The sequence below is a fragment of the Egretta garzetta genome, unplaced genomic scaffold, assembly GCF_000687185.1.
Source record: "Egretta garzetta isolate BGI_Z169 unplaced genomic scaffold, ASM68718v1 scaffold35, whole genome shotgun sequence".
Classification (NCBI taxonomy): Eukaryota; Metazoa; Chordata; class Aves; order Pelecaniformes; family Ardeidae; genus Egretta; species Egretta garzetta.
In genome coordinates, this window is record NW_009259730.1 from 2,063,120 (window position 1) to 2,082,094 (window position 18,975).

The 18,975-nt window shown below is 42.1% G+C and overlaps 1 protein-coding gene across 3 annotated transcripts in view; it reads left to right on the top strand.

Moving 5' to 3' along the window:
• The window catches only part of DTNA (dystrobrevin alpha), a 93,743-nt gene extending 77,354 nt beyond the window's left edge, over positions 1–16,389 (top strand). For all 3 annotated transcript variants that reach the window (XM_035894935.1, XM_035894936.1, XM_035894937.1), the window contains 5 exons: positions 1,841–2,000; positions 4,276–4,365; positions 5,100–5,268; positions 6,183–6,315; positions 16,234–16,389. In XM_035894935.1, the coding sequence (XP_035750828.1) occupies positions 1,841–2,000; positions 4,276–4,365; positions 5,100–5,268; positions 6,183–6,315; positions 16,234–16,389 (708 nt within the window). The remainder of the gene's footprint in view (positions 1–1,840; positions 2,001–4,275; positions 4,366–5,099; positions 5,269–6,182; positions 6,316–16,233) is intronic.
• The last annotated feature ends 2,586 nt before the right edge of the window (positions 16,390–18,975 follow it).

An 18,975-nucleotide genomic window follows, 5' to 3' on the forward strand; every position in this document is an offset into this window, starting at 1 on the left:
ACGAAGCCAATTTTGTCCGTTTTTTTCTCAACTTCTCTGAAAGTTCCCACTGTTGTTGGTGTTCCCCAGAACCAAGATCAAAGGCAAAGGAGAGCTGAGGAAAAAGGGCAAGCAAAAGAGGGAGCTGGGAACCAGAAATTCTTTTGCAAATTTGTTTCACAGAGGATGAAACATGCCCCATCAGGGCATGAAAGGAGATAGCTGTAGATCCCAGATCCCCTGCCTGATGTGCAGGGGGTGTGACCTCCAAGGACCTTGGAGCATCTCCAGGTTGCGCTGTGCCCTGCCTCTGGAGGACTAGAGATCTGCATTTCTGCTGGAGTGGGTACAGACGATTCCAGAAACAGGAGAGCATCTGGCCTTTATATATTCGACTTCCCTTTCATCCATCATTTAGATGTTCTAAAACCGATCATTAAAGAAATTACAAGTATTAAATCCTCTGTTCTCCCATCAGTAATGTGCTTATTCCTCATAAACCTAATTTGCCCTTGATGTGTCTCTGGTGATAATGTCTCTTAGAAAGGGGTGATAGGAGAAAAGAACAAATAGCTTAGTATTCTGATACATTATTTATGGTCCAGGGCAGGAATTTATAAAAATCTCAAGGGCAGTGCTGCACTCCTCCTGCAATCAGCTGCTACTGTCTTTTAGAACATATTTGCCAAATCATATCAGGGCAGCTACTACAGGAGTCAAAATAAATGCCTTGGGAAGAGTTAAGAAATCCTCCTGAATTCTCAGAATAAAGCCAGGGTGAGGGAAACACCAGCCCTCAGGGTACTTCTCACTGTACAACAACCAGGCGCGTGTGTTGCAGTTCCCCTTTAACAGCACTCCAGCCACCTCCATCCTTGGCATCTACCAAACACGGGTTTGCCTTCAAAAGCCATGTGCAGTTTGGTGTGGGCCTCCAGCATGTGTTTTTCCTTACGTCGATACACGACCCTGGCGGGGGTTGAAACAGTCAAAAAAAGGTGCAGTGTGTCTGTTGGTATCACTCCCCCAGCTGCATTTGTAAAAATGACTATTCTGTAAAGTCTGCTTGAGTTTCAGCTAGGTGATACTAACTGTGAGGCGCTAACAGCATGACATTTTATATGGCTGGTGTTAAAACATTTTCATTTCCAGCGGCTGAACCCATAGCAGGAATTTACATTGCCCTATCCCCACAGCGTTTTGGGAGTGCCTGAGTCTATCCTGTAGAGCGAACAATTTAATAACGTATGATTTAATAGCGGCTTAAAATAGTTCTCTAGCTCTGAATAAAAAAGCATAACGCTATATTATTTATTGTGAGTCTCGGACTTTGTGTGACTGAGAGGTTGGATGTTCCATGAACTGCTCCTGCAGGGAGGCGGAGGGCAGGGCTGCGATCAGCTCTCACGGCAGCTCTCTGATGGATGGGGCCGTTTCAAGTCCTTTGCCCAGGCTGAAAGCCACGTCGGTGCCAGTGTCTTCCCCCTTCTCACAGCCTGAATGGGTTATGTTTTATCAAATGTGTGTGTGAATTGGGGGAGGGAGAGAGGGAAGAGGGCAGAGAGAAGGTCTATTCTTCGGTGCTTATTAACTTGGATTTTGTTTTTAATTTAGCTGCCTGACATTTTCCCATGCTTAAAGGAAGTCAGATCTTGACTCACATTTTCCTACTTAATATTTTCCTATGTGGAAGCCTTGCTGTCCGTTAACAACTGACTTCAGTGTATTCCTTTTAGCGAAATTATCATTACCCAACTGATGTACAAACAGCATGATGACTTTAAGCTGAGGGATGGGTGACAAGGACAGCAGGCGAGGGCTCTTGCAAAGACCTGTTTAACCCCTTGTGACTCTTTTGCAGACCCAAGGGGCAGGCTCCCCACGTTCCTCACCCAGCCACACTATCAGTCGACCGATTCCAATGCCCATCAGGTCTGCCTCTGCCTGCTCCACCCCAACCCACGCACCTCAGGACTCTCTGACCGGGGTGGGAGGAGATGTGCAGGAAGCCTTCGCACAAAGTAAGTCTTACAACTAACTTGTCTGAGGTACTCAGAGACTTTTTGTCCTTGTATCTGATTGGGACATCCCTTGATGCAACTTGTGACTGTTGTCCCTTGTTCTTTTGCTTTGGGCTTCTGAGAAGAATCCAGCAAGACTGGACAGGAATAGAGTCTGGAAGTCTAGGTGAACCCTTCCTTTCCATTTCCAGAAAACTGCCGTAGGCTGCACCATGTCACTCACTCTTTTGTCAAGTAACAATTTTGAACTGTTTTGAGTTTCTGAGGCCATAAGTTAAATTATTATGTTGAATACTAAAGAAAGTAAATAGTCTATGTGATCTAAATTAAGAAATACTCCTCCTTTTTCTAATCTGCTCCCTCCTAAAATATTTACACCTCTGCAATTCTTTTATTTGAATATTTTTTCCGCTGTTTCTCTAGTACAAATCAAATCTAAGTAGAGTTCTGGAGTTCCTCTGCTACAGTGGAAGCGTGTTTGTTCAGCCCTCTCGTGTACCCTACCCCTTGATTTTCATGGCAATTGTGTCTGTGTGTGTATCTTAAGACAAGGTTGAATCTATAATGCAATCAAGAGCTTTCTACTAAAGTGCTAGTCAATTCACGTATTGAACATAGACATAATTCCTAGTCCCAACACAACAGGTGGCGGGATATCTTATTTTCTGTGGCAAAAGAAACAGGCAAGATATGTTTTTCTTCTTTCTGCTGTGAAAAAACGTTGAGACAGGAAAAACTATGGACCACTAACCCCTATGCTGTTATAGGACAGTGTCTTCTAGAGCTAAGACTAAGAGAAATAATGTAGTTGCCACAATAAGATATCCATAAATAATACTAAGGCTGCCTCAGGCAAATGCTTTTAATGTATATAAATGTGTTCTGTTCAAGATAAAAAGCAATATAAAAAGGTAAGTGATCACATTTAAAAACTGCTGCATTTGATAAATATCTAGCCTTATGTCATTATTTACCATATTCTCTAGATGGGAAGGTCAAACCCAAAGAACTTGAAGCCAGCCGTTCTGTCACATCTTGATGTATGATTTTGGGAGGGGGGGGCTGAGATTTTACAACTCCATTCTGTGCTGCACCAACAGAGATCTGCCTATGTGTACATAATGCAGACAAGCTATGGTTAAACCACAGTTTTTCTTGGTTTGGTTTTTTTTTTTTCTCTTTCATAGTGTTTGCAATAGTTCAGAGATACAAAACTGAGAAAACTTTAGAGAGGGAGTGGCTGTCTGAGTGTTTGTGTGTGTGAGAGATTAACTGCTTTAATTTACATTCCAGTAACCATTTGCTGCAGGATATATTAAAAAAAAAAAAAAACACCTTAGGATTTGGGGAACTTCTTAAAATGTATTGGTTTACATTCAGCCAGTTTTAAAGCATCTACAGCAGTCAAATCCTGCCAATTCCTGTGAATAATCCAGTCTGGAAGATTAGAGATTCTGTGGGATATATTGATTATTCAGCTACATTAGGAGCTATGTTTGGGTTTGGGGGGAATTAAGTAGGCGTTACCCACAGCCTGCTCCTAGGGAAGGAGTATTTCATGCAGCTCACAAGAATCTTTTGTGATTGATGGTTAAGGGAATATTGCCAGGTTCAGCAGGGAAGCACTTCTAGATTCATTATTAGAAAGAGTTTAAAAGGAGCCTGGGGCTGTTTAGAGAGACAGTAGTGCTTCCTTTATTTAAAAAAAAAAATGAGAGAGAGAGGAAAAAAAAAAAGTAAATTATGGAATATACAAGAAAGTCCTTGAGCTACAGGAAAGGCTGAGAGGGAACAGAGAAGAAAAATCCCTATCAGTCTTGATGAGGTCGAGTATGTTTCTTCAACATTTGCCATAATTATCTGGCAAATACCTGGCAATAATGGTGTCATTAAACAGAGCTGTGGGAACTTAGAGAAAACACTTCATTTCTTCCCTCCTCCCCCACAGACACTGTAAATGAGTTCACACTGGATTTAATCTTCCGGGCCTGGTCTGCTGGTGTCACCACACGAATGCAAGCTTGATGGGCAATGAATAATCTCCACGTATCTGGCATTGTGATTAAATGAAGCATGAGGATAGGCTTCTGCTCTTGCATGCAGCATAAGCAAATGAGGCCATTCTGCAGAGAACTCTTCTGCACGTGTCCCTCGTAAGGACTTTGATACCCTGAGTTACCACAATGGCAGCTTTCAGTGCGGTTAAAACTGCTTTCAACGGGAAAACGTATGTCTTGTGAAGAATAGTAACACTGTGCTTTGTCTCTTGCTTCAGGTGCAAGGCGAAACTTAAGAAATGATTTGCTGGTGGCAGCGGATTCAATCACCAACACCATGTCGTCTTTGGTAAAAGAACTAAATTCTGGTGAGTGAGGCTAATGAGTGTGGATAGTCACCACACTGACATTTCACATATCTTTGAAAAAATGGGGGGTAGGAAAATATAAACCAGTGTAATGTTATCTCCAAAGTTTTTTATGCTTTTAGAAAAAAAAAAGTCCCTAAATAAAAGCTTCAGAATACAGCAGTTCTGAAAGCCATGGACATAGAGGTGCAACTGGATACAGTGAAAACTTTGAGAAGTTTGTTTGTGATTCCACGTGGGGTGGAATTTCACTCTTTAGAAATTTCATTCACTATAGAAGATACAGAACCTGTTGTAAAATGCAGTCTGTAGTGTTCTCATTGTAGTGTCTATCTCTCAAGCATTGGAACAGGCTGCCCAGGGAGGTGGTCGAGTCCCCATCCCTGGAGGTATTTAAAAGACGGGCAGACGAGGTGCTTAGGGACATGGTTTAGTGCTAGGTTAATGGTTGGACTTCATGATCTTAAAGGTCTTTTCCAACCTAAACGATTCTATGATTCGTTAAAATATCCTTAATAAGCAAGATAAGCAAAAGCTTCCCTATTCTGTCCCACCACAAGAACAAAAAACTATAAGCTCTGCAGATATATGTAGAATATTATACTGTTATTCACTATGAGGAGGTGGCATTCTAAGCTGGAAAAGCAGAGAAATGCTTAGAGGAATAATAGAGGCAAGTATACTTACTCTTGTGAAAGTTAAATGGAACCATGTGTCACCTTTTTGCCTCACAGAAGTGGGCAGCGAGACAGAAAGCAATGTGGATTCTGAATTTGGACGGACTCATTTTGATGACCTTGTTCCGTCCCCAACGTCTGAGAAGGCTTTCCTCGCGCAGATCCACGCCCGGAAGCCAGGCTACATCCACAGCCCTGCTGCCACCGGCTCCATCCGCAGCGACATGTGGGTACCTGCTTGGTTCGCCCTCTTCATTCCACTCTTCTTCTGTTGAAAACTATATGCAGCCTGTAATATTTTCTCTCCCTCTGAACTGTTTCGTTACCAAAACAAAAAAATGCCTAAATCCAAGTGAGGACAGCTTCATGGTTAGACGGTAGTGAGCACTGTAAGTAATAAAGGCCAGAACTTAGGATGCCTTCAGGAGCGATCTGTCTCGCATCCAGTCTGGTACACTCGGGCAGCGTGGTGGCTGTGGGACAGCTGTGTTCCCTAATGTGCCCCGCAGTCCTATTCCCTGCTTATCCAGACTGAGGGGCCCGTTGGAGCCCACTGGAAAAAGAGAAGGTGTTAAATGGAAAAGACAGAATGCTTTTTTTTGACCAATTCAGTTGGTCAACAGACCGCTTTATTTTTAGAACCCGAATCTTCCTCTCAAAGACAATAGGCATCTTTCCAGTTATTTTTAGTTCAACACCTTTGTATCAAGTTATTGAGAACTTTTGTTACTCATTTCCATAGGGCTGAGCCCCAAAATGCCTTCGGCAGATTATGCCCTTTGGTTTACTTCAATACCAGACCACTGAAGAGGGGAAATAGCAGAAGTGTTTTCCACTGCCAGGTTATTTTTAGTTCAACATCTTTGTATCAAGTTATTGAGAACTTTTGTTACCCATTTCCGTAGGGCTGAGCCCCCAAAATGCCTTCAGCAGATTATGTCCTTTGGTTTACTTCAATACCAGACCACTGGAGAGGGGAAATAGCAGAAGTGTTTTCCACTGCCAGGAAAATACTAACCAATGGAGCATGTGCTTGGTCTAAAAGTACCCCCCTCTCCTCATAGCTTACAAGAAAGGGAAGTTTTATTGACTCTGAATGTCATTCATCTCAGGAGGCTATTTATTAATGATTGTCTTTAGGGTTACAGAAGATGGAGACCCCTATGTCAGAGCAGATGATGAAAATTATGAAAATGACTCTGTCCGCCAGCTGGAGAACGAACTGAAAATGGAGGAGTACCTGAAGCAGAAGCTGCAGGATGAGGCATACCAGGTGGGAGAAGGACACCAGCTGCCCATACATCTCCATAAGTGAGAAACAATAATGCACCATAGCTGCCCAGTGCCCTTCTTAACCTGTCCTGGGCCCTGGGGTGTGATCTTGTCTCAGTTACTAGAGCAGCCACATTCCAAAAACTGCTGTTGTTCTCTTCCAGAGACACGAAGGCATCTAGCCTTTGTGCATATCCAGGAAGACCACACTGCCTGAGACACACAACAGTAGTCCTTAAGTTTACCAGGGCACCAGGTGGGACAGAATTGCCTCTGAGCTTGCTCTCTGCTGGTGCCTACCAAGTCACTTAGACCTCATTCCCCTGTACTATAGAGGCTGGTTGGTGGTGTCAAGCTCAGTTCTTGCTATATTTAGGTTATTTTTTTTCCTCCAGTAGCGAAAAACATTCATAACGGTTTCTCCGGTGTGAACTGAAGCTCGAGTGCAGTCTGTGTGTTACTGTCATTGTCAGAATCTGGAAGGAGAGGAAAGGGTCTGAAATGAATTGTATTCCAGAGGACCAAGTATTCAACAAGCATCTAGTATAGAGAAGCCTGCAGATTTGTCATAAAACACCCCCTGAGGAAGTTTTCAAAGGGTGTTTGTTTAAGATTCTGAGTAAAGTAAGTTTGCCGGGGGAAGCTGAAATTCTGTAGATATCCTGTCCTGTCTACATAATGGTCACCACTTCTACCTGGTGTAATGGATTATCACCAGTTTTTAAATTAATCTGACTTGGATCATCCTAATATAAAATTCATTACTTCTTACAATGTTGGTAGTGATGTCAGGACAGCTCACCCAGTTCAGTTGTTTGGGAGCACACCTGAAGCAAGCAAAAATAACTATTTTCCCACATGGTGATCAGTTAAACTTTGGAACTCACCACTACAGGGTATAACAGAGACCAAAAGTATAAATGGGAAAAAAAAAAGGGTTAAGCAGGTAGTGAGAGATCAGGTGTATGGAAATGAGGTTCAAAAGCACCTTCTAGGCAGGATTTATTTAAACTGCTGATTGCTGGGAGCTAATAAAATCTAGTATTTTTTTCTGGTAGTTTTTCTCTAGTGTCCACTGCTAGTCACTTTGGAGACAAGAACCTGGGACTGACAGGCTCGTGATCTAATGAAGTATGGCTGCTTTTTTGGTCTGCTTTTCTGTAAAGCTGCTAGGATAATTTAGTCTTGTAAAAGTTCAGTGACTCTTGTCAAAATCACAGGTAGTTTTGAGGTTGATGTTTACTTAGGTCTGCAACATGCCCCTGGTAGCCTGCCAAAAGTCATTTCACTGTGAAGGTCTTTAAGGACATGACGACAGGAGCAGATTTGTTATAGACTCTCGACTAAAGCAACAGTGGGTGACATGGGGGTTTTTGTCACAGTTTTTTATCCAAGATAGGAATGAACAGGGTGAGCAGCTACTGCTGATGTAATGGAAAGTAATTGTTAGTTAGAAAGAAGGAGTACCTCAGCGGTGACAGCTGAGCATAATAAATGTGAAGCATCGCATAATAAATGTTATTATTGCTGGTAAAAAATCCATTTTCTCCAGAAAGGGTAGACCAATTTGACTGTACTTTGATGACAGTATGGAAGTGCAATATATGGCAACAGTGTTCCTTGAGTTTCACAAGTTACAACAGGATTTTGTACATGCAGAAAATTGAGTATGCAAGTGCACTGCAAAATAAGGGCATTCACTGTGCAGTAGAACTTATACATGTCACTCAGCAGAGCTGAGTGTTACTCTTGCTTCAGTCAGAATAGTGCTTTTCTACTGTCTTCCAAGAATATTCCCTGAAGAAGGGGAGGAAATCTTCTCCCTATCACTGGTGAAAAAAACAAACCCAAAACCAGAAAAAGAAAAAGGCTTTTTTCTTTCAAAAATGTATTCACTGAGGGAAGAGAAAGTCCTCATTCTAGGTAAGTTCTGTTTAATAGCATTTTTCCAAAAGAAATTTTGTGATGTTTCCTTTACAGAAACCTGTGAGATTCTCAGCTCCTATGAGGCAATGATTTGGAAGCAGTGACTTCTAAGTAGAAACTATTTTTAGTTGATAACCACAGGCCCAAAGCATGCAAAGTATGAGAAGTCCTTCCCAGTGTGGCTGATGCCCTTTCAATTAGGGAACGGTTTTAAAGCAAGCAAGAATAGGTATTAAGTTAGTAGGGACCACTAGGCTGATTAGGAAATGGTTGAATAGTGTCATGTATTGATCCTGAGACATGTGCTTTGGCTTTGGCTCGTTCTCTGCACTTTGCAGTTAGTTCGTGGTATTTTGCTGTTCTCTTCCTTTTTCTACTAGAGTCACTGAGTAGTCTCTAAAGATAAAGCCACAACTTTCCTTCTACTTGCCAAAACAAAGGAAAATTGGGAAATTTCTGTTTAGGGTATCCTATTGAACAGTGGCCAGGTCAACTATTCTCATTTTGCATCCAACCGTTGGAATTTATTACAGGCTATCTTACTATTTGTACTCACATGTACACTGCATTCATCTGGATAGCCAAAAAAAGCTGGTGGCTGTAGCTATCATAATGCAATTGTCAGCTGAAAAAATCCACGAGGAGGAACTCCTACTAAGGTTACAGAATGGTAACCTCAGTAACAATATGGTAACCATTTTTATGTTATTAAATGTCTCACTTTGTGTAAAAGCAGCACATTTAGAAAAACGTGTAGATGTTGTGTAGCATGGGAGATGGTTGGTCAAAACCCACTCTTGTTATTTCTTGTCACCTTGTCTCCGAGCAAGATTTTCAAGCTAAACTCTAAATTAGTATTAAAGTGTAAGCAGAATACCCAAGATACACCAGGAAATATAGGACAGGGAACCTCAAAGGAGGCTTCTTTATATCTCTTTTTTTGAAGCATGTTGTACATAACAAATATCTGTACCAGAAAAAAACACGTTTAGTGCACAAGTGTAAATGCTAACAGTGCTTATGCTTCCACATCTGCTGCCAGTTGTGTTCTTGTTACAGTCTTTTGCTGGATGTGTTGCGTAAGACACTTTTCATTGGGTTTATTTTCTGGGTCCATAATCGCTCCCTTTATTTCTAGGCTTGTGCATGGCTTTCTTCAGAATAATACACTGCCTGGCTGCTCACTAGCTTAATGTGTCATTTTCTTGTTTTCTATCCTTTGTTATCTACAGGTCAGTTTGCAAAGTTGAGTGCAATATCCTTCTCTCTCTCCTCTCAAGTAAGTATCGTTATAATTTAGAAGAATGTTTGGAATGAATCCTCATAATGCGTTTCAGTTGCAATGCACCTTGTGCTGCCTGAGTGTATGTGAAGATGCTGTTGCTTTCTTTTAACGCATGTTAGGATGCCTAGGAACATCTCTAAATCATTTCTAATTATCTGTTTGAACTATGGTCCTAATCCTGAGGATTCCTGTTAAGCCACCACCCTTTTTATCTTCTTCCTTTGTTGACCGTAAGAGTGAGAATGTGGGCTTTTCTTCCCTGAGGATGATGACAAATATATTAGCCAGTGCAGAGAAACCTTATCCGGAAGATAAAGAATCAGATTACATTTCAGGAGACCTGAGTTAAATTCCCTACAATTCTTTAGTCTTCCTAGGATAACTGAAATAAAACATTTCTGGTGAGACCGGAACATCTACTTTAGTGTGGATGTTGGATTTCTTTTTAATTTATATCTTGAAACAGGAGTTAGGCAAACATTAAAGAAAGCAATCCACCAGCTGCTTAACCACAGAGGTGTCTTCAGATGTGATATGGAGGTTTCAAATGCCCCAATCCGAAGTGCAAGGTACTCAGCTGCTAGCTAGAGTCTGGCAATTCAGAGAGAAGGCAAGAAGGTCCATAAATTCCCTGCTGCCCCATATTCAGGTCATGTTCCTTACACGTGCCAGCCTCACAGTTGCAGCACTGAGTTTAACGCCAAGTTCAGCAACTGTGTTTTTCTTCAGGAACACAGACAATGGCTATTTTTATGAAGTAGGCTGTTGTTCTGAACATTTGCCCAGGAAATGGCAGACCACACATTTCCTTCTTGCCTCATCTGAAGCTGCAGACTGACAGCGTTTCTGACTTCCCAGCAGAGTGCAGTGCCCTGCTGTGAAGATGACAGTGAGACGATGCCGTCCATCCTACTGTGACACTGAACCATGGGGTAGCAGGGCCAGAAAGGGAGGACAAATCAAAAGAAGGCCTGTCTGCAAACTGAGTCTCTTCCTCAAACCCCAGACTGAAGGCAACCACGGGTCAACTATCAAATGGGCATTTCAGGTTGGGAGCAGGGTCATGTTCAGATAAGCAAAACCAGTGATCCTGTGCCAACTTCAAAAAAAAAGAATTCTGGATTTTGTATGCCGTGTTTTATGCTAGACTTCCTTATTTATATGGCAATTTTGATGGCAAAATTTGACCCTGATCCAAGGGCTTTGCAACTTCTGACGACAGTGGAGTGTGGATGTTGAAGCGTGGACCCTGTGAAAGCAGCTGCCAGTCTTCAGTGTTAAAAGGTATTTCTGAAGCATCTGTCTCAGTGTCTCTGGCAGCTAAAGCAGAATAAATGGATGTGAAAAGCAAATAACCGGCAGTACCCAGAGTGCTATAAACACCAAATAACTGCTCATAAAAATTCTCCTAACATTGCCCCTCAGGTTACATTCATTTTCTCGGTAGCTTTGTTAAAAACATGAGCCGTGTAGAGTTTCCTAAACATTGACAGCCAGAAAAATAAGTTTTCTTCTTCTGTTTTGTTGCAGTTGTCAGGTATAGATCAGGTCACTTGAAAAGAAAAATAGATCTTCCAACAACAAGCTATGTGTGCATAACTGTGTGTACAGTGGAAATGTTATACATAACTGAATTTAATTACAGTTATGAATAACTATGACTTAAAAGCACAGTAGCATTCAGACGACCCATTTGCAATATTAAGTGGAAAAAAGTCCTTTTCCTTAGAATTATAAAGCTCAGGCAATCCCATTTAAGGTTTCTGCTTTTGTTAGGAAGCAGTGTTAACATACTGATGTGGGGAAACGCATAGTGCCGTACAGCCTAGCTTTCTTGAAAATACGTTTCCTGTCTCAAATTGGCAGAGACTGAGCTATCTCATCTCCTGGCTGCTTTTGAAACCTTTTGAGACCCTGTCAAAAAGACTAATTTTTACTCACTGTGCCCTGGTTAATTCCATAGTGAAACTCTTTTTAGCTCCCAGGGGAGCACTTCAGCCAGTACCAAAGACTGAAACATCCCCACCAGCTGCAAAAGCCCGGCCCTACAGAAATTAGCACCAAAAATCAGTGAACTTGGCACTTCACCTACATCCACAAACCCAAACTCTGTGTTATGGTACATTGTGATAAATGCATCTGCACACGGTAAGTGTAGCTTAAGTCTTCTCAAGATCCACTCTTTTGTGAATATGGAAGATTAAAGTATTTTGTGCGTTGGCTTTGGTAGCAATATTTCATAGCCTTGGAAAATTAAGTCCAAAATTGTTCATACCAGTCACCATGTCTAAAGTGCTTTTGCTCTTTATGTTGGGTTTTTCCTTGAAGCTTAGCAATTGCATTAAGACTTTTGCTTCTAAGATAATATATTCAATCAGTGATGATACAAATACAGTCAGTATTACATTTGTGCTTATTTTTAAAAAGATGGGGAAAATAGAATCAGTTTATTATAGCTTCTTATGAGTGATATGGCCACTGATGGCCAGCCACAGAGTTTTGTTCATTTCCTCATTCATCAGTCATGGACAAATGGTGTCGATGTCATTTGATCAAGGCTTTTCGCATTCTATTTGCATTTTTAAAAGTGCTATTTTATGTGCAATTCTCTAGAATTCATTTTGAAATAACGTCTAATACAACAAATTGCCAAGTGACCAAGTGGTTCCAGTAATATATAAAATATATTTTAATCATGTTTTCAGTTTACTTTTTATATTAAATATACTTTAATACCACTTGTTTTATTTTTAATAGAGTAACAGAGTGAATTTGAGCTCATTTTCAGCAGGCTCTGGGCAGATCTTGAAATTAGGTGAATGTGCAACTTTGACATTATTTTGCCTTTATCCCCCTGATAGCAGTTGCTTTTTTGTCAAGGATGGCCAATGGGAGCAGAAAGCCTCCGTCTCTGAAAGTGCTTAAAAAGTTGTCATTTTCAATGAAGAGCTGTTGACTTCTGCAGTGGACGTATTGCCACCAGACCTACAAGTTCCTAGATTTTCTAAAGCAATGCTTTCTAAGTGCTGGCATAGCAACATTTTAGTTGGTCATGTCTAGCTCATTTATATGCAATATTATAACAGAAAAGGAGGCATGAAAAGCTAATAAAAATCAGACCTAGAGCATTCACTTGAGAAGGAGTACAGGGAAGAGTCTTTATTTTAGAGGTTTTGTTCTTGATTTTTTAACTGTGATCGCATTTGCTCTGTGCTGACAAGAACAGGTCATAATTTAAGTTGAAGACTCAGTTCCATTCCCTCTCCAAACCACTTGCTCTAAATCTTATCACACAAATTGTGCGTTCTGGGGCTTTGGGTGGCCAGGGTTGACATTTTCCATGCAAAAGTGACTGAGCGGTTTGTATGGTGGGAATTTTTCAAACACAAAAGCTCCCAAATCTTTTTGACATGAATGCATTGTTAAATTATTACATATTCAACTTGGGTGTTGCTTCTGGGACAGAAGTCTTATTGAGTAACACTTTCTTGTTTTCTCATCTTTTCCCTTTTTCTCCAAACTCTGTTTTCATGTTTACCAGCAAAGATAAGGAATATTGCCAAATGTCAGGTGATAAAACCCATGGACCAAGGGGGATGGTGTGATCAGTCCAGTCTGCGCAGTGTGCCGCTATGAGAAGGGCTGTTGGTTAAGCCGAAGGGCACAGACAATTTGTTTAAATGCTGTGGAGACAAAGCTGCCCTGCATCTCTGGGTTTTTTTCTGGGAAAGAAATAAGATCTTAGAGCTAGTGTGCATTTCACTGGCCATTGACATTTTCAGCCCTTTGCGATGTAGACCTGGCCATTTACTCTTTGAGAAAGATGGGATGCGGGATCCGTAGCCCAGGGCCCAAGCCAGGTTGCTAGCCCACAGTTAATGGATGTGTGGGTTTCAGATTTGCCGTGCCCACTGCCTGAGGTCACATTTCCCAGCAGTGCCCTGGCCTCTCTTCCGCCGCAGGGTCCCGAACACTGCTGGTCAGAGTTGACTGGCCGCATTTAAAGCTCGTGCACTGTGGTTCAGTCCTCACATGGGCTTCATGCCAGGAGATCACGGAAGTGTGGGTGTGTTGGTTGGTTGGACCCCTGGGAGGTCGTCTGGTCCAGTCACTCATCTGACACAGGTCTAGCTCCAGCACAAGACCATGTCAGCCTTGGCTTTGTCGAGCAAAGACTTTAAAACCTCCACGGATGGAAATTTCACCACCTCTCTGGGCATCTCCCTCCATTGCAGTGCCACCCTCCTCGTTGTTTTTTTTTAACCTAATGTCCAACCTGAAGCTCCCAAAATGCAATTTGTCCTTATTTGTGTGCTTCAGCACTGCCAAGAAGATTTTGGCTTCGTTATCCTTGTAACTACCCTCTCAAATAGCTGCTAACTGGTCCTCCCTTGCCACCTCTGCCCCAGCATCAGCAAGCCCAGTTTCTTCAGCCTGTTCCTCCTAAACCAGCGGTGGTGAAGCAGCAGGATACTGGTGCTAGATGATGAACTGCTCACATCCACAAGTCATACTCTACTAGCACAATGATTCAGCGTCTCTTTTTGGTTTCCTCTGAACAAAAACATAAAAACCAGCATTGTGTGGACCGTTCCATTTGAAAATAACAGCAGGCTGACAGCACAGTAATTTTCAAAAACGTCTGCTACATTCACTCAGCTATATTTTGGTTTTCCTCTTTATTTTTCTCCTTAAGTCCTCCTCCTCTTAGCATGTAGGCGTAAAAAAAGCTGCAAAAGAACTGTGACCGAATTAACGGGGAAGAAGCAGCTTTAGTTTTGTGAATTTAATTCTAAAATTACACAAGTGATAGGGACAGTTTTTCAAAATCGCTGAATGATAAATAACAGAAAAGAACCCGCAGATTAAGTTATAGAAAAGGTTGCAAAACAGTTTTATAATGTGACAAATCATATGAGTCTTAACTTGGAATTAATTCTGGCATTTCCAAAATGCTGCAATTCGAATTTTGAGCTCTGAGGTTCATTAGTACTCATTATTTCTTGTACGAAAATCTCTCTATCCCACTGCTGGCTGTGGAACAGAGAGAAGCCTTGAGAGAATTTAGAATAACCTCACTGCACTCCCAACAAAGTGAAGTAGTTGATCCATGAAATTCAAAGCAAACCCAAATACTTAGCAGTACCATCACTGCATCTTAATGTATCCAGTGTTTCACAAGCCACTCTTACTTTGCTCTTGTGGTTTATATTAATACCATCAAGAAATATGAGATGTACCTAGATTTACACAACCCTGGAACTGGTTCAATAAAAATCAGTCTCAGGCGGCTAAGAACAGACCTCTTCCATGCCTTTCGTTTCCATTTTTTGGCTGAACTGTGAAGAGCAAAATGTTGCTTTACTCTGATTTCCAAATTAGTTTGCAGGCTTAAGCGGTGCAGATGCAGGTCTGATTTTTTAAAAGCACTCATTTAAATTTGTACCTCAGAAATTTTTTGGGAACCTCTCATTAGACTTGCAGTGCAAGTTTCCTTTCCTTTTATCAACAAAATGTTAATGCTAGGTCTTTTGTAACTGCCTGACACAAGGAGGTACTAAATTAAGATCATCGTACCATTCAGCATGCTTAGATATTAAGGAATCGGATGGAAGTGTTTGTGCTTGAATAATTAATACAATCAAGTGGTGCCAGGAAGGAGAAGCAGCAAGCTAAACTACCTGACCTTTCTTCATTCATCAGCTTTAATTTAACTCTTTTTTGCTGAAGTAATTTGCATTTCATCTCTCATTTTGTAGACCAGCCTTCTGCCCGAAACGAGTAGAAAAGAACTCATGTCAGTAGGATTTGGTCTTTTATGCCGTTATTATCAGATCCCATGTAATGCAAACTGGGTTTCTGTCTGAGGTAGTTCAAGAGAAAAAGGATGAGCTTCTCGACTTTGAAGGAGTCAAGTGTATAAACAGTGCCTTTACGATAAACACGCCAGAAATTTGTAATCTTACCCAGCTGTAGATCCTGACATAGTTCTGAGAAAGAGCAGCAATCGTGCATTTTCCATTACCACCTAAAACTTTGATGCCTCCCATACAGGAAGTTAAGATACTTATTGATGCTTTGGGATGCGGAGGAGCACCACGGAGAAATTGGTGCACCAGCAGATTAGGCTGTTTACAAGCTATAGCAGCCGGAATCATCCTTTTAAGTAACTGCATTTCTTTTTAGCCATAGGGAAATGCACTCGAGCATGTAAATTAAGGGTAAGACATTTACACGGGGCCGGGGGGGCTCCTGACGGTGACTCTTAACTGGGTGACTGACCACTGGGCACAAGGGCAATAATCCGTGGTTTTGCTACCAACAATCTCTTTATAGAGCAACCTGGAAGGGTAAAATGGAAGGGAAAGTGGGGACCTCTGCGCCTCTGTGTCAGCGCAGACCCAGTTACCCCAGGGTCCCACAGCAGAGCGGGCAACAGCCTTCTCACCCGTGGGAAGAAGAGTTCCCAACTTCCCGAGCGCCCAGTCAGTTTCTGTTTACAGCTCAGATACCGATGGCTCACCTGGGTGGGATGGTTTTTTCACTTTTTTTGCTTTTTCAGGGATAACCCCAGGGACTGGCCAGCTCCTCTTTTTTTTCTCTCAAGAAAGCAGGAGGCAGAGGCTTCACTTGCTCTGCCTTTGTGCAGAGCAAGAAGTCTTGAACCAGCGCTCCTTTTAAAAGCCTTCCCTAAACCTTTCCCAACAGGCAAGCTGCAGTCAGACAGACAACGAAAGCTACGTAAGAACTGATGACGAGGAGAGCTACTTGCGGACAGACGATGAAGAAAACTCGGCTGCAAACTTCACAGAAGAGTGGAACCAAGAGGTGCAGCGTCTCTTGACAAAACAATCCCTTAACTAAGTTCTGAGGACTGTAGCACAGTACTTTTGTTCTAAGAGTTGTAGTTTGTAGATGTGTGTTTTTGACAACAAGACTTTTGTTTAAAGCTAACTTATATTAGCTACATCTTCTGTAACATGGCTCATCACTGGTGACGAAAACAGACTGACGTACGTACCGCTGTGACAAAGGATGGCGGTATTAATAACTCACGTAAACCCTTTGCACATGATATTGAACCTGTTCAGTTTACAATGACAATACTGTTTATAGATAGAAATTTGATTTCTGAATACTTTGAGATTTTAGTAGATCGGTTTACTATACACTGTACATTTTTTTCCACAGAAGAAATAAAAGGCTACAATTATGCATTTAACACTGAGTGATTATACTCCTGAGTGTATATATCTAATAGCCCAAAAAACAAAGTACCAGATTATATTTGCAATTTGTTTGCAAGTCTTTAAATTAAGACTTCTGCAAAATGTACTAAAATAATAATAATATAATTAATAATAATAATAATAAAAAACCTCTCTAATTTAGGGCTAATGTGTAACTTAGGAATGTTTCTTTCAAAATAATCTAACCAATCAGCCATAGAAGTTAGTGTAAATATTTTTTTTCCAAATAGATATCATATACAAAAGGTGACATTCAAATGATATAGAATCTAGTTTTTAAATCAGCACAGATCTTCTTAAAACTGTGAACTATGTTTTGAAATACTCGTTGCTAAAGCTGTTTATAAACCACAGGTGCCATAAGATCCCTGAACTGACTGATGTTACGTATAATCCTCCATGGTATTGTTTCATCGATGTTTTAGCTTTAGTAAGCATGTGTCCAACAAACCGGCTCTTTCCATCTCTCTGCCCCTCCTCCTACCCCCCCACCCCCCCTTTTGTTTTTTTCCAGGGTTTTTAAATCAGCACAGATCTTCTTAAAACTGTGAACTATGTTTTGAAATACTCGTTGCTAAAGCTGTTTATAAACCACAGGTGCCATAAGATCCCTGAACTGACTGATGTTACGTATAATCCTCCATGGTATTGTTTCATCGATGTTTTAGCTTTAGTAAGCATGTGTCCAACAAACCGGCTCTTTCCATCTCTCTGCCCCTCCTCCTACCCCCCCACCCCCCCTTATGTTTTTTTCGAGGCCTTCAGCTTTAAATGTACAGGCTTAAAGTGCGCTTGCAACTGTTTTCTTTTTATTTCCGAATGTGTATTGCCTTAGCCAGCCACCAGATGTTCTGCATGCACTCTTGGAAATGTGTGGTGAGACTCTTTCGGAGCTGGATGGAGAAATAGCTATCAGTGAAAAGCACAAGAGAAGCGGTGGATTTTTTTCGAAAGGACAGGCATAGAGTTACAGAATTGGAGTTTTGTCCAATTTAGTATTTTTCGAGTATAGAGGCATTTCGGGAGAATAGGGACTTACCTGGCCATTTTGGATTAGGCAGCGAGACTAGAAAAAGGGTTTGCTCTGCTCTGACCACAAACCTACAGATACTCCTGAGCAGGGACCGACACCGACTCGCTGGAACGTCCTCCCCCCAGCGTCTTGCTTGGGAATAAAGGTGACGCCTGTCAGGCGCAGGGCAGTGCCGCGCAGAGAAGTCAGAGCCCGGCCAGGCACGGGTGGGCCAGCAGCCGGGCAGTAGCCCAGTGCAATGGGACGTGCTGGCCGCACGGCCCTCTCCTGAGAAGCGCGGCGTGCTAGCGCAGGGCGACCTCTGCGCTGGCGTAATTGGGCTGCCCTAATACGATATTTCGGCTTCCGGGATCTGGCTGACCCGAAGCGACACCGTCTAACAGCCCTGCCAACGGCAGCGTTTCATACAGATATGTCACACCAGCAGAGTTTGCCTACAGCAAGTGATGAGAGACCCGTCTGAAGCAGGTCAGCATGGGTTGTCTGTCCTCGCTTTCACGGTGACGTGGGTGTGCGCTGCCCTGTTAACGTGAGATTGCTGTGTAAGTCCACTTGTTTGCATGCACTCTCTAGGCTCGTGGCTGTTTCCCTGGGCGCTGTGTGTTAGGGAATGAGCATCCGTATGAAAGAGCTGCTGCCATTTTTCACTTTCATGTTGTGTTATTGCGTATGCAGATCGCTTGTCCGCATCTCCTTGCATATCTGGGCTTGGTCTCAGACATCCAAATGCATACTAAGGCATGCAGATATCTTCACGCACGCTTTTCATTTTTGCAATCACTGGTCTTTGCTCCTGGGGTATGTGCTGTCCTGGCAAGGCAGGCACCATATCCTCCGATGCCCCCTCCTCCAACCTCCTCTCAGGAATGGGTGAGCCTCCACTAGTGCCTAGCGCTCCACCTTTAAAGCTACTCCAGTGAAGCTGTAGATGTTTGCTGTCAGCTCAGGATTCCAGACAAGCATTTCCTGAACAGAGAGAAAACAAGCTAGAACGCAGCTACATGCAATGGCTGACTAATTCAACCCATGTCATGTTTAACCGTACCCACAGTAATAGATCCTTCCCATCATCTTAATGTCTGCGTGCTCATTATTGCCATGCTTAAAATAGATGCAATAGAATAGATCCATTGCAAGGGCTTTCCGGACTAGGAGTAAGGAAAAAAG